The sequence below is a fragment of the Chamaea fasciata genome, unplaced genomic scaffold, assembly GCF_029207755.1.
Source record: "Chamaea fasciata isolate MVZ Bird 193981 ecotype frontalis unplaced genomic scaffold, bChaFas1.0.hap1 SCAF_3, whole genome shotgun sequence".
Classification (NCBI taxonomy): Eukaryota; Metazoa; Chordata; class Aves; order Passeriformes; family Sylviidae; genus Chamaea; species Chamaea fasciata.
This window is the reverse complement of record NW_027094088.1, coordinates 28,261,353-28,289,226: the sequence shown is the minus strand read 5'-3', so window position 1 is coordinate 28,289,226 and position 27,874 is coordinate 28,261,353. Positions and strand designations below refer to the sequence as shown.

Below are 27,874 nucleotides of genomic sequence, written 5' to 3'. Positions count from 1 at the left end.
AGTACCAGCACCTTCAATCTCATTCTCCAGGCCTCAAAGAATGCTACTACAGACATGAAAAGGATGCAAACTTTCACTCCCAGAAAGTTTTATATTAGCAACTAACCAGAGTGCTATAAAACTTTTATTAAGCACACTGATGTTTTTGCAGTATAGCAAGATGAGCTGTTTGAACTAGAGAGATAACACTACTCGCATTTGGAAACGTAGGTGCTGATTTCCCTTAACTGCACTGTACACAAAGGCTTTTCCAAAGCTTAGGGAAATTACCGCATCCTTTACTTAATGCAAGATTGCATTCTAACAGCTCTGGGCAGCATGGTCAGAGAGGTGGACACCTGTCTCCTCAGGCCAGAGAAGCAGTGTGCCAGAGCACCCTAAAAACAGTATGGTTGAAGAAAGGGGTATGGGGAAACATGTCATGTGCCTTCCTTCTTTTCCTTGCACTCTGTGTTGTCAGAAAGTAATTAGGTATTTCATTTCTTCCACATTGCTTTACCAGAATCACTTTTATTTTTAAAAAAAGTCCAAAGGGAAAAACAACAACAACAACAACAAACCACAAAGGAAAAACTTACAAAATAGATAATTGGCCATGAGAGTTGGGAAGAGATTCTGTAATTTTGAATCTTGGTTAGAGGCAGACACTGCCCAAAATGTCGCAGTACACTCCCCATTGAAAAAAGGAACAGGATCTAAATATTAGTTTGTTCTAGAATTCTTAGTCTGATAATCAAGAGATTTTTTTATTTTTTTTTTTAACCACAAGTCCCTAAAACAATAACAATTGCTTCTGGTTAGAGTTTGGTTTTGTATGGATATTATAAAAGAATCAAATAACTATTTATACTGATCATAAGTGAACTTATTTAAATGTAAAGCCCTTAATTACTGAGTTTAATAGGACAAATTTTGAGAGACAAATTTGCTGAAGCACAGGCATATAAGATACTGAATAGAAAGGATTTTTTCTTATTGAAAAAATGAAAAGTGATTTACTCATGGAAGTAAGACAACTATTATTTCCCTTCTGTACCTACTCCTGCACTACTTTACATGACACAAATGCTTCTGATGAGTTTGGATAGCCCTTATCCAAACTGGGTCATTTACATCTCAGTCAAGGGGAAAAATCTATAAGTCTGACCTTTAAAGATAAGAATCGAAAGGATATTGGGAATAAGAATTTTGTGATGAGGAAAGCTTTGACCAGAAAAGAAAGTTATGCTTTGGAAATCCAAAAATGAAAGTAGAAAATAAGTTGAAAAACATTAATGTGCAGTATTTACAAAAATAAATGAGAAAATGTATAAATTATTTTAAATTATACCTATAAGTAAGTATAATAAGTATAATATTAAGTATATTAAGTATACTTAATATACTTAATATATATACTTTTATATATATACTTAAGTATATATATAAGTATACTCATATATTAAGTACATTAAGTACAATATATATTAAGTATAATAAATTATATTTATTTGTATAAATAAAAAAACAAATACGTGAAACAAGTGGTGCTGCTATGTAAAAGGATAGTGTGGACTAAAGATAACTGATATATGAACAAACAGTCAGTAATATGTTGTTCTCTGTTCTACATACACATTCTTATGGAAAGTGCAGTAAGGGCAAGATTATTAATATGAAAGAATAGATATAGAAACTGAATATTCAAAAAGGAAATAGTTGATCCCAGGCTGGTGGCAAAGTTATTTAAAAAGCTATCCATTCTAGTCTTAAATGGTTCCATGAGATTTGAGAATAGGTTATTATATTTTCTATATAAGAAGGGAGTAGTGGTGTGATTCAGACAACTGATCTGTTAGTTTGATCTCAGCTCATTAAACACTATGTAAAAACAAGAAAGAACATTTTGATGAAAGAAAAGGTATAGAAAGAGATGGCTAGTGGAGTTTTTCTTGATCTATCTTCTGACTTCTCTGGTTAAATATTTTCATCAGTAATACTGGCTCTGTAATCTCGTGCTCCAATGAAATTTGTTGCATACATTTTGCAGTGATTAACAAACCATAGGAGATATTGAATAATAGATAAGAAAGAGGAAACACTGCATTAGCATAGGACCCTAAGTACTAGAAAGGATATTAAATTAAATCACAGAAAACAGGTCATACTTTTATATCATACATCATCACACGTTCTTTAGTGATGAAATGACAGATCCTGTGTTAACTAGTTAGTCATATCTGGTCTAATGCTACCAACATGATATGGTATTCAAAAGGAAAAAATACTTTTTGGGGTCATATCAGAAAAAATACTTCCAGCAGTCAATGTATGGAGAAAGAATGCTTTTTTTAATATATTAGGCAAAGTTTGGACATTAATTCTAATATAACGCCTTCCAAAAACTTATCTCTCACCACTTACCAACATGAAGAAGAGAACTTTCTTTCTTACTACTGGAAAATGTGCAAGGAAATTACTGGGTCATGTAGAAAGTTGATCAAGATATGGGCCATGTCTAATGCCAGTGAGAGTTTATTGCCTTGTTCTGCAGCTGAGCCTGCAGGACTTAGTGACAAAAGTATGACAAAAAAAAAAAAAAAAAAAAAAAAAAAAGAGGAAATATGTGGGAGGAAAAACTACAAACACTCACAACATTTAAAGTGTCACTACACACATGAAAAAGACAACATATTCGAATGAGACAAAAGTCAGAATGTTTCATTCAATCATACAGGTCTGTTTTATCCTGTTAAAGTAACAGAAGTTTCCTTTGGTTTTGATTTTGCTTCCCTGTTAGCAAGCAAATTACCTTAAGGGGAGTAGTCTATTAAGGATATGTTCTAGATTAGAATTTTCTATGCCAGTGTTTCTCTATTTCAAGTATTTTGATAGTAAAAAACACACAACATGGAAGTAACAATGATGACTCATTATTAGTTAGTGGTTACAGAACGTGATGCCACTCCACTTGGGTGGAAATACAAAAATTATCAACAGATCCTGCAGCTTTGGAGGTCACTCTTTATTTTTTTCTATCTTTTTTTTTTTTTCATTTATGTCTCCCCTCCACTTCCCTTGACCATCTCTCATCACACATCCTGAAAAATCACAACTACATTTTTCAAGACAGATACTGAGTCCGCTGATATGGGCATAGACTGCTATAGCACAAAGACTTCAGTATGTCTTTCCCTCTAATAGAATATTAGCGGAACTTCTTCTGCTTTTCCTTAGATCATTCTTCTCTGAGGGAGTTCTTTATGCTGCTACCACCAACCAATGAAGTAAGACCCTTTCTGGTTCTTCAGAATATCTCCCGATAGCTACACGAAGTACAAGCCACCAGATTAAGGTCCTGCAGGCAGACATGCTATGATAGCTCTAGACTGCAAGGTCAAGAAAGGAGCCAAAGGAGAAGTGTTATACTTCCATGTGCAGAGTCTGTGTAAATTATAAGCATGGAATTGAGCCTCTCTATTGCTGTGGCATTTGCTGCAGATTCGGTGAAGTCGTGGGTAGTGGGTGGAGAAGGTGTGCGCAGCACGAGCGGTGTGAGGTGGCCACAGAGGAGTTGTGGAGGCCCCCGTAAGTTGTGAGGTAGAGGGGCTCGAGTCTCTGCTTGAAGGCTTTTGCAGACAGGCACAGGGAGAACCTTGTGTCCCTCATGCCGCACAATGGGTGCCAGAGCACACACAGAAGGGGGTGGAAATCCCTTCTTGGCACGCAGAAGAGGGCTTCACATGCACCAAGGTGTTTGACGTGATGGGAAATATCCCTGTTTTAGGTGAGGACGTGTCTGTGGCCAAAGTTGTAGAGAACTGGGAGAACTTCTTAATGGGCAGCAGAATTTTGCACACTAAGGTTGTGCCAGGATGATGGGGCAGCTCGAAGCTTGTCTCCCCTCTGGGCAGGGTAATGACCATCCCCAACCCTGAGTGACACTCTTGGACTCAGTGTCTTTAGTGAGCGGGCAGCCCCTGAAATTTACTTCAGTAAATATTTGAAGAAGCTTATGCCAGGCTGGCAGGGGCAAGTACAGATGTGGGATGATTGCTCTCAGCACAGCCCACCTTGATTAATACAAAGGGAAGAATGCCACATGCCGTGAGACAGGACTCCATTTGCCTGGAACCCAAGAAGAATATCCAGAAGCAGACGGAGTGACACCTAGCCCAAGGCATTTTGAAGCCTTCCATTAATGCGTGCGTTCAGAGCTGCAACGGCTAGCTCGGTCCTGAACACGCATTAATTGGTACAGCTCCGGTTCCTTCTTGCTGTGTGAGCCCTGGCCCTCAGGTAGAAGTGTGGCTCCGGCGTGGAAGACAGGCAGACTCTCACGTGGGTGACAAGATAGGTTGATTGCTGCCAGCTGGCCAGGTGAAAAATGACTTCTCTGGGCTCTCCTTGACCTTAAGTACCAGGGGTGTGGAGAGGGGCAGGGATTAGCCCAGGACCAATACCATGGGGGGTGGGAGTTACCAGGACAAAAAGACAGTACGCAGGGCATCTGATACACGCTACAGGGCGGAGAAGTCATAGGCTCTGCCAATCACCCCAGCCCCCCACCAGAGTCTGGGCAGGGTTGCAGGGAGATGGACAGGAGCCACAACTAGGGAAAAACCAAAGGGGTTGGAACACGGGGTACTCTGGAACAAACCATTCTACGTAAAGTTGCAAAGTAATAATTTTCACACCGCAGCATTCCAGTATATTTAGAAAGTCAGTGTTCACTTGCCTTCACCTGGAAAAGACAGCAACTGCCTTCAACAACTGTCTTCCCCGTGGCATTAGGCTGTCATTTTTTTCTTTGCCCGTCCCACCGCCCCAAATATTGAGGTTTGATTGAAAAGAGTATAAATTCTGGGGCAAATTTGTACAGTTTGTAGAGGATTTGTTAATTAGTGAGTCGAGATAAGAAGGTTCTTGCCCATCCTGTGGTGCTTATGTGCAGCACTCAGACAAGGAAGCACGGCAAGCTGCAGTTTGTGTCTGTGCAGCTGGATCTTTGACTGCTCCTTCTCTCCGTTTGCCAGATTTACACAGCAACCTCATCTTCCTTGACTCCTCCATGTCTCTGCCTTTGTCTCCTCCCAAATTTGGAGCCAAGCCCAGGGATCTTTTCCCCATGGCTCCCAGGCTTGGCCCTCCCTGCCTGTGAACAGCCTCGGTGTTGCAGCTGCTGTTGGCCCACTCACCTTGGCCTTCCATGGCATTCCCGGTGTGCTCTCCTACTGTTTCTGCCAGGTTCCTCTCCCCAGAATGATCCCAGCTCTTCCTTTGAGTATCTGTGAAGTGTGACCGCCCAGCACATCAGTCCCCCTTTACTACCTGTGAACTCTGCCACTCCATTCAGGAGTCAAGAGTTTCCCTTTTCGTGCCAGGGACATTCCCAGGTGTAGTCCCTTAGCCCAGGCTGGCACCAGGCCATGGGCATTTGAACACTGTCCCCAAGGTGTCTACTTTTGTCCTATCCCCCTCCTAGGCGTGGTGTACTGGGTTCCTCCAGCCCATGGTGGCTCAGAGCACTCTCCTCTCTGACCAGGCACACTGGTGCTCTTTGGAGCCACTCTGTCCCGTTGTGCATCAGGCTCATTTTGCAGTTGCCTGAGCAGGGAATTCTTGCCTTGCCCAGGAGTTGGAATTGCACTGAAAAGATGGTTCCCTGTAAACAAAGGTAACTTTATTTCAACAATTAGATCAACTCAGGTGTCAGCAAGCACAGAGGAGAGGAATGTGGTTGGAACAGAACAGAGTATTGACACTGAGGCTGCCTTTGGATCAATAGGCATTGCCCCAGCAGGATACACTTGCTGTGCACTGCAGCACGCCCTTGATGCTGTCCACCCTGGTGCTCAAGAAGCACTTTCAATTGTCTTCAGACCGATGTGATGCCCAATCCAGTCATAGAAATACTGAGTGGAGGTGTAGACTCCAGGCAGCCTTGCTCTGGCACAGCCTCTTCCCCAGCTGGTCACTCCGACAATCCAGAAGTAGTCACTGTCTTTCTCCTGGCACATGAGAGGACCACCACTGTCGCCCTGCAATAGAGCAGAGAGGATTAAGGTGGTGTTGAGTGGCCCCTGCCAGCACCAGGGCTGTCTCCTCCTCTCTCACAGCCCCTGCCAGAACTGTATTCCAGGCAGAGGAGGGCTTTGCTCAGAGGTTGGAGCCTCTAGAGCCTTGGCTGTGAATGGCTTGGGGTCCTGTAGGGTAGGGCTCTCTGTGTCCTCTCTGCACAAGGCAGGAGTCCTGGATGTGCAGAGCATGGATGTTTGGCACCAGGATCTCTGCGCTGCCAAGAGCACTAGCTGGGCTTTCTGGGCTTTCTGGCACAAGGGGGGCACTGGGCAAGCAGGAGTGGATGGGGAGTGTGTGGGAAGCCCCCCCCAGCAGTGGGTGGGAGCTGGGGCTGGGAGGTTGACTGAGTGTCTGGGCAAAGCAGACCCTGGGCTGTGTTTGGGCAGCGCTGCCAGGGCTGCTGGTGCTGCTGGGGGCTGAGAGGCTCATGCTCCTACCTGGCAGGTGTCGATGTTGCCCTGTGGGTAACCAGCACACAAGTTGTGGGTGTGGATTTTCCCTGCATACCATCCGGTGCTGTTGCAGAGCTGGAGATCAATGAGCTGGACCTTGGCCTCCTGTAGGATATCACTTGAATTTTGAGCTGTGAGCAGAGAAAGGAATGAGCCCCCTGTAGCTTCTCTACCAATCCTACTCCACTGCTTGGTCAGATCCCCGTCCCTAGGATTTGGCCTGTCCTCTGCAGAGGCACTGGGGAACCGTATCCCTGCTGCCTGCCTTTGGGGAGGGGATCAGGCCCACCTCTGCAGAGGTGTATGTCCTGCAGACTTGGGCCTTTTGTCTGAGGAAGCCCAAGCCCTGTCCCCAGTGTGCTGAGATGGCTCAGGAGTTGCTCTTAGGAACTCACCTCTTGCAGTGGTGGCACCCCAGCCAGCCACCCAGCAGTTCTGCAGCTCTGACAAGCTTAGTGTGGGGTCAGCCACACAGGCCAGCTGCGTGTAGGGGCTGCAGTCAACAGGCTTGCTCAGTTGCAGCAAGGCAATATCGTTACTTTTGTCATTTTTATTATAGTGTTCATGACGCACTAACTTCTTAATCCGGCGCAGTTGTGCTCCAGGTCCTGGCTTAGTCAACTGAGTGGCCCCAATGACCAGATACACCATGCTAATTTTCCTGGACAACAGATGGGGAGAGGGCTGAGAGGGAGCAGAGCCATGTACCACAGCAGCCCAGCAGCTGCCTCTCTTCTGCTTGGCAAGGCAGAGAGGGAGCAGTGCTCTGGCAGGTGTGAGTGCCCTCACACACATGAGGCTGGGGGAATGTCGAGCTGGAGGCCGCTAGGAAGCCTTGGCACAAGCCCAGGCTTCTCCTGAGCAGCGTGGCAGCTGGGCTGCCTGAGAGGAAAGGGGATGGGAGTAGCAGGTGGTGCTGCTGACAGAGAAACAGCTGGTGTTGTGGGGATGTCCCTGTTTCCATCATCTCTTTTACCTGACAGGGTCAAAGCAGTGGGCTGCTGTGAGGACCCAATCTGCAGTGATGAGAGACCCTCCACAGAGATGTCTTGTGCCTGGTATCCCAGGATGCTTAAGGCTGATGATCCAGGGCCATGCCCCTGTCTTGGCATCTGCACCACCCACAACGCGTGTCATGTTTTCATCATGATCCATGAACTCATACTCATACACCATGGGTCGAAGCCCACATATCTCTCTGCAAGTAGAAAGTCATTTCCATGCTGCTGCGTGGCCTGCTGTGGCTCAGGCTGAAGCTCAGCCCTGTGCCCTCCCCACAAGCGTTTGCAGGCCCAGCAGGCCAGGGAAGCCCATGGGATGTTTGTCTGTCCAAGGAACGGAGGCTTCCCCATGGTGGGTAGGAAGCTGTGGCCCAGCCACGGGGGACAGGCGGGTCCCCTCCAGGGAAGGCCCCAAGTGTTGCCACGGCTCCCTCCCAGGGCCTGGGGCCACTTACCCGCAGGGGTACTGTATGCCGTGGGCCAGCGCGGCCACGGTCAGCAGGACGAGGAGGCCGAGCCGATTCATGGCTGCCAGAGGCACGTGTCAGCTGCAAGCACTGAGGGCTCCGTGCAGCAGCACAGCCACAGCCGCAGTGCCCGGCAGCAGCCGCGCTGCCCGTGGTGGCCCCGGCCCCGGGGCTGATGTCACTGAGGGCTGGGTTCCGTGTTTGGGGCGCTGTGGGGGCCTGTGCAACCGGGGCCCACTGGGGGAGGGGCAACACCGAATCCATGGGCCGTGGAATGGTTTGGGGTGGAAGGGACCTTGGAAATCACATGGCTCTGATAATATCCCCTTGCATGTACACAGAGGGATAGTTTGTACTGGAGAAGTTTGCTCAGAGCCTGGCTCAGAAGCTGTCGTTGAACACTTTGAGGGATGGGGCATTGAGGTGCTAAGTCTTTATCAACAGGACCTGACTGAGGCAGGAACAAGAGCTCTTGACCACAAGTTAGCTTCTGCATGAACCTTCCAACCAAATGTTATCTACATCAATACACTGGAGAAATATGGATTTGCCTTTCCCTAATTAGAAACTGGACAAGGCCACATCTGGCCTTCTTTTGGGATGTAGGATCACAGACAACTTCCTTGGTTCCTCCTGGAGTCCTCCAAGGCCTGGGGAGCATCCCAAGAGGAGAAAAAAACCAGATGATCCTGCACTAGAAGTTCTGGTAGCTTGTTTATTCAACAGCATAAAGATGGGCCTCTCTCGCAGCCCAGTCAGAAACCTCATTGCCTGGAGGGGAAGGCACCTGCAGGATTTCCCAGTTGCTGGCAGTGGTTCTCCAGTCCTTCACTGTGACTGACACTGGCTTCCCCCCCCGTTGATGGGCAGACCTGCATGATGGTCAAGGATTAGGGTAACTTGTGATGTGTCTCCCTTCATCACTGTAGTCAGTCTTTTATAGTAATGATGAGATGCATTGCTTAGCTTATCCTTTTGAAATTTTTCACTGTTTTGAATTATAGTAAATTACATTTATTCCTGAAGTTGGTGTCTGTGTCTTCTGTGCTCCCCTGACTGTGAGAAAAGCAGAGTTCCACACCGCTCTGGGCAACCTCTGCCTGTGCCTCAATGGTTTGGAGTGATTTATTATGACAGTGTATTCAGATACTGTCTGCTCACCTTCCAGAAATTGTTATTGTATCTTTAAGATCCTGCTGCCCCAGGAGTTTGTGTGTGTGAGTCCGGGAGAGAGGTGTATTTTCTTTTGCGTGGGTATTTTAAAAAAACTCCCCGCCTTGGTTTCTCAGGGCTGTGTGTGGCATGATTTTACTGCGGCTTGCTTGGTTTTTGCCTTGGCAAAAGATTTTCCTTTCCTTATCTCATGGAAGCTGCAGTAGTGATTTTTGGGCTGCCTTGAAGCAAATTGAGTAACTGCTTGTCCAAGACCAGGGACATCATACCGGTAGGAACGGAATTTCCTCGCTCCGACCCAAAGCACTGTCAACTGCATGTAGAAGTTTAAGGCAGATGTTTGGGAGGAAACCTCCTAAGGGGGCCCTCGTTCCCCTCCCTCAACCAGTTCAGGGAAGAAACAACCTCCTCCGAGAGAAGTGGAAAGAGCCCTATTTATTAAACCGACAAAGCACTCTCCAGCCCAATAAATTCGACAGTACCAGATGACAAGATCTTCGTGCCGCTCTGGAGAGATGACAGGATTAGAAATGAAGTCCTTCCTGGAGGTGGTTGCTCTGTCTCAGTCCCTCTGATGCTGGAACACGCTGCGCGGGATGGATCTTGGTGGGTTCCAGGTGCGGGCTCCCACGGCACTCCCTGAAGTCCTCAGTCCAGAGAGATTTTAACAGTTCCAAGGGAAGACAAAAAAAAAAAAAAAAAAAAAAAAAAAAAAAAAAAAAAAAAAAAAAAAAACAGGAAAGAAAAAAAGAAAAAAATCCAGGAGGAGATGAAAAAAAGTGAAGCTTCTCCTCTGCCAGCTACTACCTAACTAGGTAACCAACTACTAAAGAAAAAAAAAATATCTCCATCCCTTGCTGTGTGTTGCTGAATCTAACTCTCAAGGCCAGCCGGCGGAGAAAAGTTTCTGAAAACAAACCACGCACCTCTCCCTTCCCCCTGCTCCCAGACCCAACACTAAAGGCACACAGGGCAATATCCAACAGAGACTCAACAGACAACTGGGGATACAAACCTCACAACATCACCCCAGGACACTGCGTCAAGCTGTGGAGAGAACACGCCAAGTGGCTCAGCCCAGCTGTTTTTGCCTTCCTTGTCCATTCTGCTGTTCTTTGCCGTGGGGAGGAGGTCGGCGTTAGATGAGCCACAAGGCCTTTGTCTGCTGCTGGGCCTTCGTCTGCTCTGTGAGGCTCCTGCCTTCCAAAGGGGGAGAAGTTGCTGCCATCTTGTATCATATATCAGGAATGGGTATTCTCCAGCATTTGGGGTCTCCTTTTGTTCTAATGGGGTGGTGAGGTTTGACACTTTGATATGTACAAATTATTTACTTTTTACTTTTTCCTGCCTGTTGGCATTTGGTTTGTCAATGAAACATTGGGGTTTTCTTGTTTTTTTTCGCTTTCATTTCTTAGTATTAATTCCTTACTAGCAGAAAGGGATTCTTGCAAGTCTAAAGGAGGTAAACAAGATGGTTCTCTTCTAAATTGTCTCAAAATGAGACAAAATTTGTTGCCCAACTTAAGGGGGCAAGAGAAAGTGAAAAATAAAAAAATAACATTCTTGTCTGAAAGGCTTTGTATTGGCTACCACAGTCAGTGGCCACCATGCTGTCTGGTTCAATAATGGCTTCCTGGCACCTAGGCATGTGTGCTTATCGATATATATTGGCAATCCTGGCCCTGGTATATGTCTTCTTAATATCAGGGACATGAATCAGAATTGCTGTGTTGATGTGCTCTGAGCTAACAATTTATGGAAAGATAACATCAGAGGCAATAAGAGTTATTTGGGATGTGTATCCTCTGCTGTTTTCCTGTGCTGGTCTTGTCAGTCTTTTTTGGGGATTATTAACAATTACACTCAGTCTGTTTGGGGAAAAGTACATTCTACTTCCTTCTTCCTCTTCAGATCTAGCAGATCACCTCTTGAGGATATTCCATTCCCTCCAGATGTTAAAGATACCGTGTTTTCTTGTTTTTAAATTCCGCTAGCTCTCATTTAGAATCAGGGCTGAGATTTCCAGAGAGGTTGTCCAGACATCTGCCCCAGTGGTGGAAAATCTTGAGTGGTGTGGGATGTGGGAGGACATAGGCCAAACTCTGAAGGAATTCTCTGCCCCAGTAGTTTGAAACTTTCCTCCTGAATGAATTCAGCTAAGGTGGGAAAATATCTGAAAGAAAATTGCAATGACAGCTCTAAAGTGAAGAAGCTCATTGCAATGTGCTGGGCCCTGGCTAATGCTTATCACACACTGCTAGACACTGTATGGCAGCAAATACAGAGGGGCAGGAGGATGAATCAGCAGACACCCCAGGCACTCTGGCTGCAGCTAAACCAGACAGGGAGCCTAAGCCAACAGCAATTGCCCCTGTCCAGAGAAGGAAACATGAAACCAAATCCACTCATCCAGTGGATGACAATGAGGAGTGAGGACCCTCACAGCCAGCAGAGGATTTGGAACCAGAAATAATCACCAAGTCTCTGTCCTTAGAAAGCCTTCACAATCTGAGAAGAGATCTCAGCCAATGGCCCGACGAGTCTATATTAAGTTGGTTGGTCTGAATCTGGGACACCACAGGCTATGGTACAATTTTGGATGGTACTGAAGTGAGGTGTTTGAGATCTCAGTCACATGATGTGGGTATTGACAAGGGGATTGCGAGGAGGCCCTTGCAATGTTCTCAACCTCTGGACATGGCTCTTAACAAGTGTGAAAGAAAGACACCCTCACCCAGAAGATCTTCAGCTGCAGCAAGGCCTCTAGAAGACCATGAATCAAGGAATCCAACACTTGAGAAAACTGGCTGTGCTAGAGGTCCTTTTCTCAGATGAGAACCAAACTGCTAGGAGTCCAGACATCGTAAAACGTAGGGCATTGAGTGATGTAGCTCAAGCTTGAACCAATCCAGCCACAAATATACACCCCTGCCATAGCAACACTGCAGTGGAAGGAGAGGGACGAGACAGTAGTGCTGGGACAAACAGGCTCTGGTACTATGAAGACACTGTGCATGGCCCAACAGAAGCAAAAATTTCAGCTGTGGAAACAGACTTGGCAGACCATATACACAAAGTGGAAGGTAGGATTGAAGAGACTCATCAGAAACTCAGGAAGGAGATTAGAGGACCTTCTCCAAGTCTTGTCGGTACAGAGCAGATGCCCTCTTATCAGAGACAGATGACCCCAGCTAGGGAGAGAGGGCACGAGCTGACCTTTGGTTCTTCCTGTGTAAGCCTGGGGAAGATATGAGATATTTCTGTCCTGGCAGCACAGGTATGTAAACTAAAGGAGGAAGCTACTAATGAGGGAGTTCCAATAGAAGGAATGTAGCTCCAGTGTCCTGTAGCCGAGCTGCCAGGTATAACAGAAGGGAGGAAAATATGTCCTTCCCCTTGAAGGAATATCTGGAATGTACCCAAAGGGAATAAATGACAGCCAGGACAAGAGGGGCCCTGTCCTCTAGCCAGGTAGATGCTGGGGAAATTGGGTCTTTTGGACTGTGTGGATCCAATGCCCTAGCGCAGCGGAACTACAAAAATACAAGGTTTTGGTTGTCAGTGGTGCACAATGTACTTTAATACCACTGGGACATGTAGGAACAGAACCTGTTTCTACTGCTGGGGCAACAGGGGAGTTGCAGCAGTTGACTCTGTTGGAAGCTGAGGTACACTCGACTGGGAAGGAGTGGAGTAAACACCCGATTGTGACTGGTCCAGAGTTCCCGTGTATTCTGGGTGTAGATTTCCTCAGGAGTGTTTATTTCAAAGAGCCTAAAGGGCTTTTGGAATAGCTGCTGTGGAGACAGAGGGTATTAGACACCTTGCCTGGTGTCTCAGAGGACCCTTCTGCAGTAGAACTCCTGAGGGTAGAAGAACAGCAGGTACCAATGGTCCCTACTACAGTGCATCATTGGCAATATCACACAAACTGAGACTCCGTGATTCCCATACATAATAAGATCCATGAACTGGAGAGCCAGGGGGCGGTCAGTAAGACCTATTCATGCTTCAACAGTCCCATTTGGCCCATGTACAAGTCTGATGGGGAATGGAGATTGACTGTGGACAATCATAGCCTAAATGAACTTACGCCATCACTGAGCACTGCTATGCCGGACATGCTGGAGCTCCAGTACGAGCTGGAGTCCAAGGCAGGAAAGTGATATGCCACGACTGACATTGCTAACGCGTTTGTCTCCATTCCTCTGGCAGCAGAGTGCAGGCCCCAGTTTGCTTTCAACTGGAGGGGCATGCAGTACACACGGAACAGACAGCCCCAGGGGTGGAAAAACAGCCCCACCATCTGGCATAGACTGATCCAGCACTGGCAAAAGGATGAGGCTCCAGAACATCTACAGTACATCGATGATGTCATTGTATGAGGGAACATGGCAGGGGAGGTTTATAAGAAAGGAGAGACAATAATCCAGAGTCTTCTGAAAGCAGGTTTTGCTGTCAAATGAAGTGAAGTCAAGGGGCCTGCCCAGGAAATTAATTTCCTAGGGGTGAAGTGGCAAGATGGATGCAGACAGATGCCAACAGATGTGATTAATTAGGTAAGTGCTATACTCCCACTGACCAGCAAGAAAGAAACACAAGCTTTCCTAGGCACCATGGGCTTTTGGAGAATGCACATCCTGGAATACAACCAGATTGTAAGACCTCTCTACCTTACGACACAAAAGAAAAAATAATTTGACTGGGCCCCTGAGCAACAGCAAGCTTTTGAGCATATCAAGCATGGGATTGCCCATGCAGTAGCACTTTGGCCTGTCAGGACAGGACAGGATGTGAAGAATATGCTCTACACCACAGCTGCAGAGAATGGCCCATCCTGGAGCCTCTGGCAGAAGGAACCTGGGGAGACCTGAGGCTGACCTCTTGGGTTTTGGAGTCATGCATACCGAACCTGAGGCCAGCTACACCCCAACTGAGGAAGAGATTCTTGCAGCCTATGAAGGGGTTTAACCTGCCTCAGAAGTGACTGGCACTGAAGCACAGCTCCCTCTGGTACCCTGACTACCAGTGCTGGGCTGGATATTTAAAGGAAAGGTCCCTGCAATACATCATGCCACAGATGTTATCTGGAGTAAATGGATCACCCTCATCACAGTGAGCTCAAATAGGAAACCCAAATCGCCCTAGGATCTCGGAAGTCATCACATACTAGTCTAAAGGTGAGAACTTTTGATTATCATCAGAAGAGGAAGAACAGGTGACATGTGCTGAGGAAGCCCCACTATATAACTAGCTACCTGAGAGTGAAGGACAGTATACCCTACACAGATCCTGCCATATTGTAGGAACCAGTAGGAAATGGAAAAGAGCTGTATGGAGCCCTATGTTGGGAGTTGCAGAAGCTACTGAAGAACAAGGTGGATCCAGTCAGATTGCAGAGTTGAAAGTTGTACAGCTGGCTTTGGACATTGCTGCATAAGAGAAGTGGCCAGCACTCTACCTCTATACTCACTGGTGGATGGTAGCAAACGGTCTGGGGGTGGCTGGAAAGGTGGCAAAAGGCCAAATGCAGTGTAGAGGAAAACCTGTCTGGGCCGCTGAAGAATGGCTAGACATCACTGCCTGGGTAAAGAAGCGAACTGTTAAAGTCTGTCATGTGGATGTCCCTGTGCCCAGGAGTCAGCCAACAATGAACAGGTGGATCAGACTACAAAACTGCAGTGTTACAGATAAAATTGGCTTGGCAACACAAGGGGAAGTTGTTCCTAGCTCAATGGGCCTATGATACTTCAGGTCAGCGGGGCTGAGAGGATGCCTATAAGTGGGCACAAGACCAAGGGGAAGATTTAACCACGGACACAGTCTTCCAGGTTATCCATGACAGTGAGATGCGCTGACAGGACAAGGGGCAATGGCTTTACAGTGACAGAGGCTAGCTTTGTACATGTCTTCCCTGAGGAGCTGCAGGATGTCCTATCATTTATTTTTTTTCCAAAACATGAATATTGTGGGGTTAAATAAATGGGTATAAAATCTTGCGGTGAATTTATACAGTATGTAGAGGATATGTTAATTAGTGAGTTGAGATAAGAAGGTTCTTGCCCATCCTGTGGTGCTTATGTGCAGCACTCAGACAAGGAAGCACGGCAAGCTGCAGTTTGTGTCTGTGCAGCTGGATCTTTGACTGCTCCTTCTCTCCATTTGCCAGACTTACACAGCAACCTCATCTTCCTTGACTCCTCCCTGTCTCTGCCTTTGTCTCCTCCCAAATATGGAGCCAAGCCCAGGGATCTTTTCCCCATGGCTCCCAGGCTTGGCCCTCCCTGCCTGTGAACAGCCTCGGTGTTGCAGCTGCTGATGGCCCACTTACCTTGGCCTTCCATGGCATTCCCGGTGTGCTCTCCTACTGTTTCTGCCAGGTTCCTCTCCCGAGAATGATCCCAGCTCTTCCTTTGAGTATCTGTGAAGTGTGACCGCCCAGCACATCAGTCCCCCTTTACTACCTGTGAACTCTGGCTCTGCCTTAGGGCACTGCCACTCCAGTCAGGAGTTTCCCTTTTCATGCCTGGGACTTTCCCAGATCTGTTCCTGAAACTTCCTGAGCTCTGGCCCAGACTATCAGACCCCTTTGAGTTTCCTTGGGACTCAGCCCCACGGCGACTTGAATGGAGAGAGACAGCTTTGATCCAGTTGTCCGAAAAGTACTTTTAATAATACAAAAATAACAGACAAGAAGGTGTCCACTCTGTTGGACCAAACCAGACAAAGCAGTACAACGGCACGAGGCCAAAGGCGGAGTCCAGGGGCAGAGAGGGGTAGTTATACACCCCGGCGTGGGTGGGGAGTTAAGGCGTGGTCTGAGGGAAGGGTCCAATAGGGGACAATGATTAGGAATATTACAATTCTTGCACTAAAAATCAACGTGTGATAACACAGAGAACTGAGGAGAACTTTCTAGTAACAATTAGCATAGAGAGCATGTGAATCAGCCTTTGTCTTATGGCACTAAGAATGGGGTTTCTCAAGGCATTTTTCCAGGGTTTTCTTTTTTCCTGGGGAAACTGCTCTCTACATGTTCCCTTAGGCCAGGCTGACACCAGGCCCTAAATCATCAGCCCACGGGCATTTGAGCACTGTCCCCAAGGTGTCTACTTTTGTCCTATCCCCTTCCTAGGCTTGGTGTACCAGGTTTCTCCAGCCCATGGTGGCTCAGGGCACTCTCCTCTCTGACCAGAGCTCATTGGAGCTCTTTGGAGCCACTCTATTGGTGCCTGGCAGGTCTGCCCTCTGGTTCATTCTGCATGTGCCAATTGTAGAAGTCCTTGCTTTGCCCAGGAATTGGAGTTGCACTGAGAAGATGGTTCCCTCTGATGATAGGCAACTTTATTTCAATGATTAAATCAACTCAAGTGTTTTTGTGCACAGAGGAGCTAAATTTGGTCAGGACGGAGCAGGGTTTTGACCCTGAGGCTACCTTTGAATCAGCAGGCATTGCCCCAGCAGGAAATACTTGCTGTGCACTGCAGCACAACCTTGATGCTGCCCATCCTGGAGCTCAAGAAGCACTTTAAATATTCTTTTTGCCCATGTGGACCAGGATCCATTCATAGAAGTACTGAGTGGAGGTGTAGACTCCAGGCCGCCTTGCTCTGCCACAGCTTTTTCCCCAGCTGGTCACTCCGACAACCCACCAGGATTCAGTACGGTTGTCTTGGCACATGAGAGGACCACCACTGTCACCCTGCAATAGAGCAGAGAGGATTAAGGTGGTGTTGCCAGCACTGGGGCTGTTTCCTCTCTCACAGGCAGAGCTGCATTCAGGTGCTTGAGCCTCCAGAGCCTTGGCTGTGAATGGCTTGGGGTCCTGTAGGGTAGGGCTCTCTGTGTCCTCTCTGCACAAGGCAGGAGTCCTGGATGTGCAGAGCATGGATGTTTGGCACCCGGATCTCTGCGCTGCCGAGAGCGCTAGCTGGGCTTTCTGGGCTCTCTGGGCCTTCTGGCACAAGGGGGGCACTGGGCAAGCAGGAGTACATGGAGAGTGTGGGGGAAGCCCCCCCAGCAGCTGGGAGGGAGCTGGGGCTGGCAGGGTGACTGAGTGTCCGGGCAAAGCAGGCCCTGGGCTGTGTTTGGGAGGTGATGGCAGGGCTGCTGGTGCTGCTGGGGGCTGAGAGGCTTGTGCCATGCTCCTACCTGGCAGGAGTCGATGCTGCCCTGTGGGTAACCAGCACACAAGTTGTAGGGGTGGACATTCCCTGAGTACCAGAAGCTGCTGTTGCAGAGCTGGACATTGATGAGGTGTACCTTAGCCTCCTGTAGGCGATCGCTCGGGCTTTTATCTGTGAGCAAAAATAGAAACAATCCCCCAGCAGCTCTTCCTGGTTCTTCTGACTTTTCTGGGAGGAATCCCATTCCCCAGGATTTGGCCTTCCCTCTGCAGAGGCACTAGGGCACGGTATCCCTGCTGCCTGCCTTTGGGGAGCAGGCCAGACCCATCTCTGCACAGGTGTATGTCCTGCAGCGTGGCTTTGGCCTCTGCTGTGGGGAAGCACACGACCTCTCCCTAGTGGACTTAGCTGGCTCCCAAAAGGAGTCCCCCTCTTGGGAACTCACCTTTTTCAGAGGTGGCACCCCAGCCAGCCACCCAGCAGGTCTGCTTCTCTGACACTGACACTCCTAGGATAGCGTCGGCCACACACGCCCGCTGGATATAGGGGCTGCATTCGACAGGATTGCTCAGTTCCAGCAAGGCAATGTCATAGCTCATGTCATGCCTCTTATAGTTTTCATGACGCACTAACTTCTTAATTTGGCGCACTTGTGCCCCAGGGCCCGGCTGAGTCAACTGGGTAGCCCCAATCACCACATACACCAAGCTGGTGTTACTGGAAGGCAAATAGAGAGAAGGCTGAGAGGGAGCAGTGCCATATATGACAGCAGCCCAGCAGTTGCCAGACCTCTGCTTGGCAAGGCAGAGAGGGAGCAGTGCTCTGGCAGGTGTGAGTGCCCTCACACACATGAGGCTGGGGGAATGTCGAGCCGGAGGCTGCGAGGAAGCCTTGGCACGAGCCCAGGCTTCTCCTGAGCTGTGTGGCAGCTGGGCTGCCTGAGAGGAAAGTGGATGGGGGTAGCAGGTGGTGCTATTGACAAAGCACCTGCTGGTGTTGAGGGGATGTCCCTATTTCCTGCCCCCTCTTACAAAATGACGTCGAAGCAGTGGGCCGCTGTGAGGACCCACTCTGCCCTGATGAGAGACCCTCCGCAGAAATGATGTGTGCCTGGTATCCTGGGATGCTGGATGCTGACCATCCATGGCCAAGCCCCGGGCTTGGCATCTGTGCCACCCACGATGCGTGTCATTCCATAGACATGACTCTTATACCCAGAGGCAGACACCATGGGTCGGAGGCCGCAGGTCCATCTGCAAGCAGAAAGTCATTTCCATGCTGCTGCGTGGCCTGCTGTGGCTCAGGCTGAAGCTCAGCCCTGTGCCCTCCCCACAAGCGTTTGCAGGCCCAGCAGGCCAGGGAAGCCCATGGGATGTTTGTCTGTCCAAGGAACGGAGGCTTCCCCATGGTGGGTAGGAAGCTGTGGCCCAGCCACGGGGGACAGGCGGGTCCCCTCCAGGGAAGGCCCCAAGTGTTGCCACGGCTCCCTCCCAGGGCCTGGGGCCACTTACCCGCAGGGGTACTGTATGCCGTGGGCCAGCGCGGCCACGGTCAGCAGGACGAGGAGGCCGAGCCGATTCATGGCTGCCAGAGGCACGTGTCAGCTGCAAGCACTGAGGGCTCCGTGCAGCAGCACAGCCACAGCCGCAGTGCCCGGCAGCAGCCGCGCTGCCCGTGGTGGCCCCGGCCCCGGGGCTGATGTCACTGAGGGCTGGGTTCCGTGTTTGGGGCGCTGTGGGGGCCTGTGCAACCGGGGCCCACTGGGGGAGGGGCAACACCGAATCCATGGGCCGTGGAATGGTTTGGGGTGGAAGGGACCTTGGAAATCACATAGCTCCGACTTCCTGCCATTGGTAGGGATGGATAGTTTGTACTGGAGAAGTTTGCTCAGAGCCTGGCTCAGAAGCTGTCGTTGGACAATTTGAGGGAGGATGGGACATTGAAGTACAAAGTCTTTATCAACAGGACCTGACTGAGGCAGGAACCAGAGCTCTTGATCAAAGGTTGGCCTCTGCGTGAACCTTCCAACCAAATGTTGTCGAGATCCGCTCATCGGCAAAACGTGGATTTGCCTTTCGCTAATCAGAAACTGGACAAGGCCACATCTGGCCTTCTTTTGGGATGTAGGATCACAGACAACTTCCTTGGTTCCTCCTGGAGTCCTCCAAGGCCTGGGGAGCATCCCAAGAGGAGAAAAAAACCAGATGATCCTGCACTAGAAGTTCTGGTAGCTTGTTTATTCAACAGCATAAAGATGGGCCTCTCTCGCAGCCCAGTCAGAAACCTCATTGCCTGGAGGGGAAGGCACCTGCAGGATTTCCCAGTTGCTGGCAGTGGTTCTCCAGTCCTTCACTGTGACTGACACTGGCTTCCCCCCCCGTTGATGGGCAGACCTGCATGATGGTCAAGGATTAGGGTAACTTGTGATGTGTCTCCCTTCATCACTGTAGGCAGTCTTTTACAGTAACGATTAGATGCATTGCTTAGCTTATCCTTTTCCCATTCTCTGCGGTTTTGAATTACAGTAAGTTGCATTTATTCCTGAAGTTGGTGTCTGTGTCTTCTGTGCTGACTTTGCCTACATGAAAAACAGGCATCCGCAGCTGCTCTGGGCAACCCGTGCCAGTATGTCTGCAGCCTGACGGTCAAGAATTTCTTCCCAGTATCTCATACGAAGCTACCCTCTGTCGCTGTAAAGCCATTGCCCTTGTCCTTTGAGGACCTGCCCTTGTAAGAAGGGCTGCTCTCTGCTGCTTTCTTTAGGCCCCTCTTCTTGCAGGATGAGGCTGTGCAGTCTCTGAGGCCAGCAGCTGCTGAGGAATCCATTTGGGGCAGGGAGCTGGTTGTGCAGCTGCAGTGCCAGCTGCAGATTGAGCTCTGGCTGGTGGGAGTCTGGGACCAGAGACTGCCACCCTTTGCATGACAGAGGGCACAGGGAGCTGTGGCACAGGCCAGGGATTTGAACGGACCCTGAGTGCTGCAGCAGGAGCCGGTGGCTCTTTCTGGAATGTGACATCTGCGAGTCTGCTGGGGGAATGAATCCTGAGGTTGAATGGGTACGGATACCCGCTCTGACTGGCTGAGAGTGGTGTGGGTAGGGAATCAAACGGGTCACCCATCAGCTTGTTGGAGTCACCTGTGCCTCTGGAATGGTCACACAGGGGAGATTCCTCAGCATTTTGGCAGCCCAGATGGGACCTAAGGACAGTACTGCTGGAGCCTCCGTCCTGAAGAGCAGCTACTGGTGAGTTCACCTGGGACCTTTAGAGCAGGAAGGAGCCACGGGAGGAGTGTTATAATTCCATGTGCAGAGTCTGTGTAAATTATAAGCGTGGAATTGAGCCTCTCTATTGCTGTGGCATTTGCCGCAGATTCGGTGAAGTCGTGGGTAGTGGGTGGAGAAGGTGTGCGCAGCACGAGCGGTGTGAGGTGGCCACAGAGGAGTTGTGGAGGCCCCCGTAAGTTGTGAGGTAGAGGGGCTCGAGTCTCTGCTTGAAGGCTTTTGCAGACAGGCACAGGGAGAACCTTGTGTCCCTCATGCCGCACAATGGGTGCCAGAGCACACACAGAAGGGGGTGGAAATCCCTTCTTGGCACGCAGAAGAGGGCTTCACATGCACCAAGGTGTTTGACGTGGTGGGAAATATCCCTGTTTTAGGTGAGGACGTGTCTGTGGCCAAAGTTGTAGAGAACTGGGAGAACTTCTTAATGGGCAGCAGAATTTTGCACACTAAGGTTGTGCCAGGATGATGGGGCAGCTCGAAGCTTGTCTCCCCTCTGGGCAGGGTAATGACCATCCCCAACCCTGAGTGACACTCTTGGACTCAGTGTCTTTAGTGAGCGGGCAGCCCCTGAAATTTACTTCAGTAAATATTTGAAGAAGCTTATGCCAGGCTGGCAGGGGCAAGTACAGATGTGGGATGATTGCTCTCAGCACAGCCCACCTTGATTAATACAAAGGGAAGAATGCCACATGCCGTGAGACAGGACTCCATTTGCCTGGAACCCAAGAAGAATATCCAGAAGCAGACGGAGTGACACCTAGCCCAAGGCATTTTGAAGCCTTCCATTAATGCGGGCGTTCAGAGCTGCAACGGCTAGCTCGGTCCTGAACACGCATTAATTGGTACAGCTCCGGTTCCTTCTTGCTGTGTGAGCCCTGGCCCTCAGGTAGAAGTGTGGCTCCGGCGTGGAAGACAGGCAGACTCTCACGTGGGTGACAAGATAGGTTGATTGCTGCCAGCTGGCCAGGTGAAAAATGACTTCTCTGGGCTCTCCTTGACCTTAAGTACCAGGGGTGTGGAGAGGGGCAGGGATTAGCCCAGGACCAATACCATGGGGGGTGGGAGTTACCAGGACAAAAAGACAGTACGCAGGGCATCTGATACACGCTACAGGGCGGAGAAGTCATAGGCTCTGCCAATCACCCCAGCCCCCCACCAGAGTCTGGGCAGGGTTGCAGGGAGATGGACAGGAGCCACAACTAGGGAAAAACCAAAGGGGTTGGAACACGGGGTAATCTGGAACAAACCATTCTACGTAAAGTTGCAAAGTAATAATTTTCACACCGCAACATTCCAGTATATTTAGAAAGTCAGTGTTCACTTGCCTTCACCTGGAAAAGACAGCAACTGCCTTCAACAACTGTCTTCCCCGTGGCATTAGGCTGTCATTTTTTTCTTTGCCCGTCCCACCGCCCCAAATATTGAGGTTTGATTGAAAAGAGTATAAATTCTGGGGCAAATTTGTACAGTTTGTAGAGGATTTGTTAATTAGTGAGTCGAGATAAGAAGGTTCTTGCCCATCCTGTGGTGCTTATGTGCAGCACTCAGACAAGGAAGCACGGCAAGCTGCAGTTTGTGTCTGTGCAGCTGGATCTTTGACTGCTCCTTCTCTCCGTTTGCCAGACTTACACAGCAACCTCATCTTCCTTGACTCCTCCCTGTCTCTGCCTTTGTCTCCTCCCAAATTTGGAGCCAAGCCCAGGGATCTTTTTCCCATGGCTCCCAGGCTTGGCCCTCCCTGCCTGTGAACAGCCTCGGTGTTGCAGCTGCTGTTGGCCCACTCACTTTGGCCTTCCATGGCATTCCCGGTGTGCTCTCCTACTGTTTCTGCCAGGTTCCTCTCCCCAGAATGAGCCCAGCTCTTCCTTTGAGTATCTGTGAAGTGTGACCGCCCAGCACATCAGTCCCCCTTTACTACCTGTGAACTCTGGCCCTGCCTTAGGGCACTGGTGACGGGCCTTAAGCTTTAGCTTTCCTAGTTTCAGATTCTGTGCTGCTTAGGGGTGTAGTTCTGAGCCTCGCATTAAGTGCTAGTAGGCTCTTTTCATAGAGTAAGTAGACAAACAAATCCTTTTCCTGCTGAGGACCAAGGACAACTTTCAGGCCAACAGCATAAACAACAGCGGACTGAAGAGAGAAAACAAGAAGGATGAGACCCCACAACCCGAAGCTGCAATTGGACAATTAAACCCCAATATGCAAATGGACCAAAACTTAATAAAAACTTAAGATCTTGTGACCCGGCAGCCATTTTGTGGCCATTATTTGTCCAACTTGTGGATAGCCCTGATCAGGCTCCTGTCCTGGCCAAGGTGGATTCTGGAGGCCTTTCAAGAAATACCTACTTCCTTTTTTATCTCTGTCCAATCTCTGTTTCAGGTCAGCCCTCCCAAGCCATCACTGGCAGTCCACTCAGGAGGCAGGAGCTTCCCTTGTCATGCTTGGGACTGTCTCTGGTCTGTTCTCTTTGCCCAAGCCTACACCAGGCCCTAAATCATCAGCCCACGGGCATTTGAGCACTGTCCCCAAGGTGTCTGCTTTTGTCCTATCCCCTTCCTAGGCTTGGTGTACCGGGTTCCTCCAGCCCATGGTGGCTCAGGGCACTCTCCTCTCTGACCAGGCACACTGGTGCTCTCTGGAGCCACTCTGTCCCTTTGTGCCTCAGGCTCATTCTGCAGGTGCCGAAGGTGGCACTTGTTGCCCTTCCCAGGAATTGGAATTACACCGAAAAGATGGTTCCCTGTGAACAAAGCTAGCTTTATTTCAACAATTAGATCAACTCCAGTGTTTGCCTGCACACCGGAGAGAAATGTGGGCGGGACAGAGCAGGGTTTTGACACTGAGGCTGCCTTTGGATCAGCAGGCATTGCCCCAGCAGGAAAGGGCTGTGGTGCACTGCAGCCTGCCCTGGATCCTGCCTGTCCTGCTGCTCAGGAAGCACTTTCAGCGGTGTGGTATGCACGCATGTTGTAGTCAATCCAGTGATAGAAGTGCCGAGTGGAGATGTAGATTCCAGGCTGCTTTGGTCTGGCGCAGCCTTCTCCCCAGCTGGTTATGCCGACAACCCACCAGTACTCGGCGGTGTTGTCCTTGCACATGAGAGGACCACCACTGTCGCCCTGCAATAGAGCAGAGAGGATTAAGGTGGTGTTGAGTGGCCCCTGCCAGCACCGGGGCTGTCTCCTCTTCTCTCACAGCCCCTGCCAGAACTGTATTCCAGGCAGAGGAAGGCTCTCCTCAGAGGCTGGAGCCTCCAGAGCCTTGGCTGTGAATGGCTTGGGGTCCTGTAGGGTAGGGCTCTCTGTGTCCTCTCTGCACAAGGCAGGAGTCCTGGATGTGCAGAGCATGGATGTTTGGCACCCGGATCTCTGCGCTGCCGAGAGCGCTAGCTGGGCTTTCTGGGCTTTCTGGCACAAGGGGGGCACTGGGCAAGTAGGAGTGGATGGGGAGTGTGTAGGAAGCCCCCCCCCCCCCCCCCCCCCGCCCCAGCAGCTGGGGGGGAGCTGGGGCTGGGAGGGTGACCGGGAGAACTGGCCGGGGCAAAGCAGACCCTGGGCTGTGTTTGGGCAGCGCTGCCAGGGCTGCTGGTGCTGCTGGGGGCTGAGAGGCTCGTGACACATTCATACCTGGCAGGCGTCGATGGCGCCCTGTGGGTAACCAGCACACAAGTTGTAGGGGTGGACTTTCCCTGCATACCAGTCACTGCTGTTGCAGAGCTGGGAATTGATGAGCTGGACCTTGGCCTCCTGCAGGCGACCACGTGAACCTTGAGCTGTGAGCAGAGAAAGCAATAAGCCCTCAGCACCCCCATGTCAGTTCTCCTTCCCCGTCTGAGGGGAATCCCTGTCCCTTGGGCACGGCTTTCCCTCCGCAGAGGCGCTAGGGCACGGTGTCCCTGCTTCCCGCCTTTGGGGAGCAGGCCAGGCCCATCTCTGCACCGGGCTACGTCCTTCAGCCTGGCTTTGGACTCTGCTGTGAGGAAGCCCAAACCCTCTCCCCACTGCACTTAGCTGGAACTCACATCTTGCAGTGGTGGAACCCCAGCCAGCGATCCAGCAGTTGTTGAGCTTTGAGACTTCTAGGGCGGGGTCAGCCAGACAGGCCAGCTGGATGTAGGCGCTGCACTGGACAGAACCGTCCAGTTGCAGCAGGGCAATGTCGTAGCTGAAGTCGGCACGCTTGTAGTAGGGGTGAACCACCACCTGCTTCACGTTGCGAACTACGGCCCCAGGGCCCGGCTGAGTGAACTTGGTAGCTCCAAGCACCACATACAGCATGCTGATGTCACTGGAAAGAAGATGGAGAGAGGGCTGAGAGGGAGCAGAGCCATGTACCACAGCAGCCCAGCAGCTGCCTCTCTTCTGCTTGGCAAGGCAGAGAGGGAGCAGTGCTCTGGCAGGTGTGAGTGCCCTCACACACATGAGGCTGGGGGAATGTCGAGCTGGAGGCCGCTAGGAAGCCTTGGCACAAGCCCAGGCTTCTCCTGAGCAGTGTGGCAGCTGGACTGCCTGAGAGGAAAGGGGACGGGAGTAGCAGGTGGTGGCTGCTGACAGGGCACCTGCTGGTGTAGCGAGGGTGTCCCCATTCCCTGGTCTGCCTTACTCAAACTTGTCGAAGCAGTGGGCCGCCGTGAGGACCCAATCTGCAGTGATGAGGGACCCTCCACACCAATGACCCAGGTTCGGTGAAAGGGGATGTTGGATGCTGACGATCCAGGGCCAGGATGCTTCCAGAGCGCCTACTCCACCCACAATGCGTGTCATGCCGAAGTCGTAAGCTTCGTTGCCGGTGGAATAAGTCATGGGGTAGTAGTCAGGTTGCGGAGCGCGGAGGCCGCAGGAACCTCTGCAAGCAGAAAGTCATTTCCATGCTGCTGCGTGGCCTGCTGTGGCTCAGGCTGAAGCTCAGCCCTGTGCCCTCCCCACAAGCGTTTGCAGGCCCAGCAGGCCAGGGAAGCCCATGGGATGTTTGTCTGTCCAAGGAACGGAGGCTTCCCCATGGTGGGTAGGAAGCTGTGGCCCAGCCACGGGGGACAGGCGGGTCCCCTCCAGGGAAGGCCCCAAGTGTTGCCACGGCTCCCTCCCAGGGCCTGGGGCCACTTACCCGCAGGGGTACTGTATGCCGTGGGCCAGCGCGGCCACGGTCAGCAGGACGAGGAGGCCGAGCCGATTCATGGCTGCCAGAGGCACGTGTCAGCTGCAAGCACTGAGGGCTCCGTGCAGCAGCACAGCCACAGCCGCAGTGCCCGGCAGCAGCCGCGCTGCCCGTGGTGGCCCCGGCCCCGGGGCTGATGTCACTGAGGGCTGGGTTCCGTGTTTGGGGCGCTGTGGGGGCCTGTGCAACCGGGGCCCACTGGGGGAGGGGCAACACCGAATCCATGGGCCGTGGAATGGTTTGGGGTGGAAGGGACCTTGGAAATCACATAGCTCCGACTTCCTGCCATTGGTAGGGATGGATAGTTTGTACTGGAGAAGTTTGCTCAGAGCCTGGCTCAGAAGCTGTCGTTGGACAATTTGAGGGAGGATGGGACATTGAAGTACAAAGTCTTTATCAACAGGACCTGACTGAGGCAGGAACCAGAGCTCTTGATCAAAGGTTGGCCTCTGCGTGAACCTTCCAACCAAATGTTGTCGAGATCCGCTCATCGGCAAAACGTGGATTTGCCTTTCGCTAATCAGAAACTGGACAAGGCCACATCTGGCCTTCTTTTGGGATGTAGGATCACAGACAACTTCCTTGGTTCCTCCTGGAGTCCTCCAAGGCCTGGGGAGCATCCCAAGAGGAGAAAAAAACCAGATGATCCTGCACTAGAAGTTCTGGTAGCTTGTTTATTCAACAGCATAAAGATGGGCCTCTCTCGCAGCCCAGTCAGAAACCTCATTGCCTGGAGGGGAAGGCACCTGCAGGATTTCCCAGTTGCTGGCAGTGGTTCTCCAGTCCTTCACTGTGACTGACACTGGCTTCCCCCCCCGTTGATGGGCAGACCTGCATGATGGTCAAGGATTAGGGTAACTTGTGATGTGTCTCCCTTCATCACTGTAGGCAGTCTTTTACAGTAACGATTAGATGCATTGCTTAGCTTATCCTTTTCCCATTCTTTGCGGTTTTGAATTACAGTAAGTTGCATTTATTCCTGAAGTTGGTGTCTGTGTCTTCTGTGCTGACTTTGCCTACATGAAAAACAGGCATCCGCAGCTGCTCTGGGCAACCCGTGCCAGTATGTCTGCAGCCTGACGGTCAAGAATTTCTTCCCAGTATCTCATACGAAGCTACCCTCTGTCGCTGTAAAGCCATTGCCCTTGTCCTTTGAGGACCTGCCCTTGTAAGAAGGGCTGCTCTCTGCTGCTTTCTTTAGGCCCCTCTTCTTGCAGGATGAGGCTGTGCAGTCTCTGAGGCCAGCAGCTGCTGAGGAATCCATTTGGGGCAGGGAGCTGGTTGTGCAGCTGCAGTGCCAGCTGCAGATTGAGCTCTGGCTGGTGGGAGTCTGGGACCAGAGACTGCCACCCTTTGCATGACAGAGGGCACAGGGAGCTGTGGCACAGGCCAGGGATTTGAACGGACCCTGAGTGCTGCAGCAGGAGCCGGTGGCTCTTTCTGGAATGTGACATCTGCGAGTCTGCTGGGGGAATGAATCCTGAGGTTGAATGGGTACGGATACCCGCTCTGACTGGCTGAGAGTGGTGTGGGTAGGGAATCAAACGGGTCACCCATCAGCTTGTTGGAGTCACCTGTGCCTCTGGAATGGTCACACAGGGGAGATTCCTCAGCATTTTGGCAGCCCAGATGGGACCTAAGGACAGTACTGCTGGAGCCTCCGTCCTTAAGAGCAGCTACTGGTGAGTTCACCTGGGACCTTTAGAGCAGGAAGGAGCCACGGGAGGAGTGTTATAATTTCATGTGCAGAGTCTGTGTAAATTATAAGCGTGGAATTGAGCCTCTCTATTGCTGTGGCATTTGCCGCAGATTCGGTGAAGTCGTGGGTAGTGGGTGGAGAAGGTGTGCGCAGCACGAGCGGTGTGAGGTGGCCACAGAGGAGTTGTGGAGGCCCCCGTAAGTTGTGAGGTAGAGGGGCTCGAGTCTCTGCTTGAAGGCTTTTGCAGACAGGCACAGGGAGAACCTTGTGTCCCTCATGCCGCACAATGGGTGCCAGAGCACACACAGAAGGGGGTGGAAATCCCTTCTTGGCACGCAGAAGAGGGCTTCACATGCACCAAAGTGTTTGACGTGGTGGGAAATATCCCTGTTTTAGGTGAGGACGTGTCTGTGGCCAAAGTTGTAGAGAACTGGGAGAACTTCTTAATGGGCAGCAGAA

The 27,874-nt window shown here is 50.6% G+C and overlaps 2 protein-coding genes across 2 annotated transcripts; both read right to left on the bottom strand.

The window, feature by feature from the left end:
- Window positions 1-5,834: 5,834 nt before the first annotated feature.
- LOC136287646 (acrosin-like) lies at window positions 5,835-8,039 on the bottom strand. The gene is made up of 5 exons (XM_066180405.1): window positions 7,969-8,039; window positions 7,489-7,710; window positions 6,908-7,173; window positions 6,498-6,643; window positions 5,835-6,020 (listed from the first exon to the last, which is right to left on the bottom strand). The coding sequence occupies exons 1-5, from the start codon at window positions 8,037-8,039 to the stop codon at window positions 5,835-5,837; spliced, it is 891 nt and encodes a 296-aa protein (XP_066036502.1).
- Window positions 8,040-16,681: 8,642 nt separating this feature from the next.
- LOC136287513 (transmembrane protease serine 9-like) lies at window positions 16,682-25,736 on the bottom strand. Its single transcript, XM_066180296.1, has 11 exons — window positions 25,666-25,736; window positions 25,165-25,407; window positions 24,584-24,849; window positions 24,189-24,334; window positions 23,504-23,681; window positions 22,385-22,437; window positions 18,791-18,861; window positions 18,311-18,532; window positions 17,725-17,996; window positions 17,305-17,450; window positions 16,682-16,855 (listed from the first exon to the last, which is right to left on the bottom strand). The coding sequence occupies exons 1-11, from the start codon at window positions 25,734-25,736 to the stop codon at window positions 16,682-16,684; spliced, it is 1,842 nt and encodes a 613-aa protein (XP_066036393.1).
- Window positions 25,737-27,874: the final 2,138 nt, after the last annotated feature.

Excerpts from the sequence above, each read along its gene's own strand:
- LOC136287513 (XM_066180296.1), bottom strand. The coding sequence starts at position 25,736 with ATGAATCGGCTCGGCCTCCTCGTCCTGCTGACCGTGGCCGCGCTGGCC. Across the intron at positions 24,850-25,164 it reads CACTGCTTCGACAAGTTTGA|TGACATCAGCATGCTGTATG; the intron begins GTAAGGCAGACC and ends TCTTCTTTCCAG. Across the intron at positions 18,533-18,790 it reads GGCATACAGTACCCCTGCGG|ATGGACCTGCGGCCTCCGAC; the intron begins GTAAGTGGCCCC and ends TTCTGCTTGCAG.
- LOC136287646 (XM_066180405.1), bottom strand. The coding sequence starts at position 8,039 with ATGAATCGGCTCGGCCTCCTCGTCCTGCTGACCGTGGCCGCGCTGGCC. Across the intron at positions 7,711-7,968 it reads GGCATACAGTACCCCTGCGG|AGAGATATGTGGGCTTCGAC; the intron begins GTAAGTGGCCCC and ends TTCTACTTGCAG. Across the intron at positions 7,174-7,488 it reads CACTGCTTTGACCCTGTCAG|GAAAATTAGCATGGTGTATC; the intron begins GTAAAAGAGATG and ends TCTGTTGTCCAG.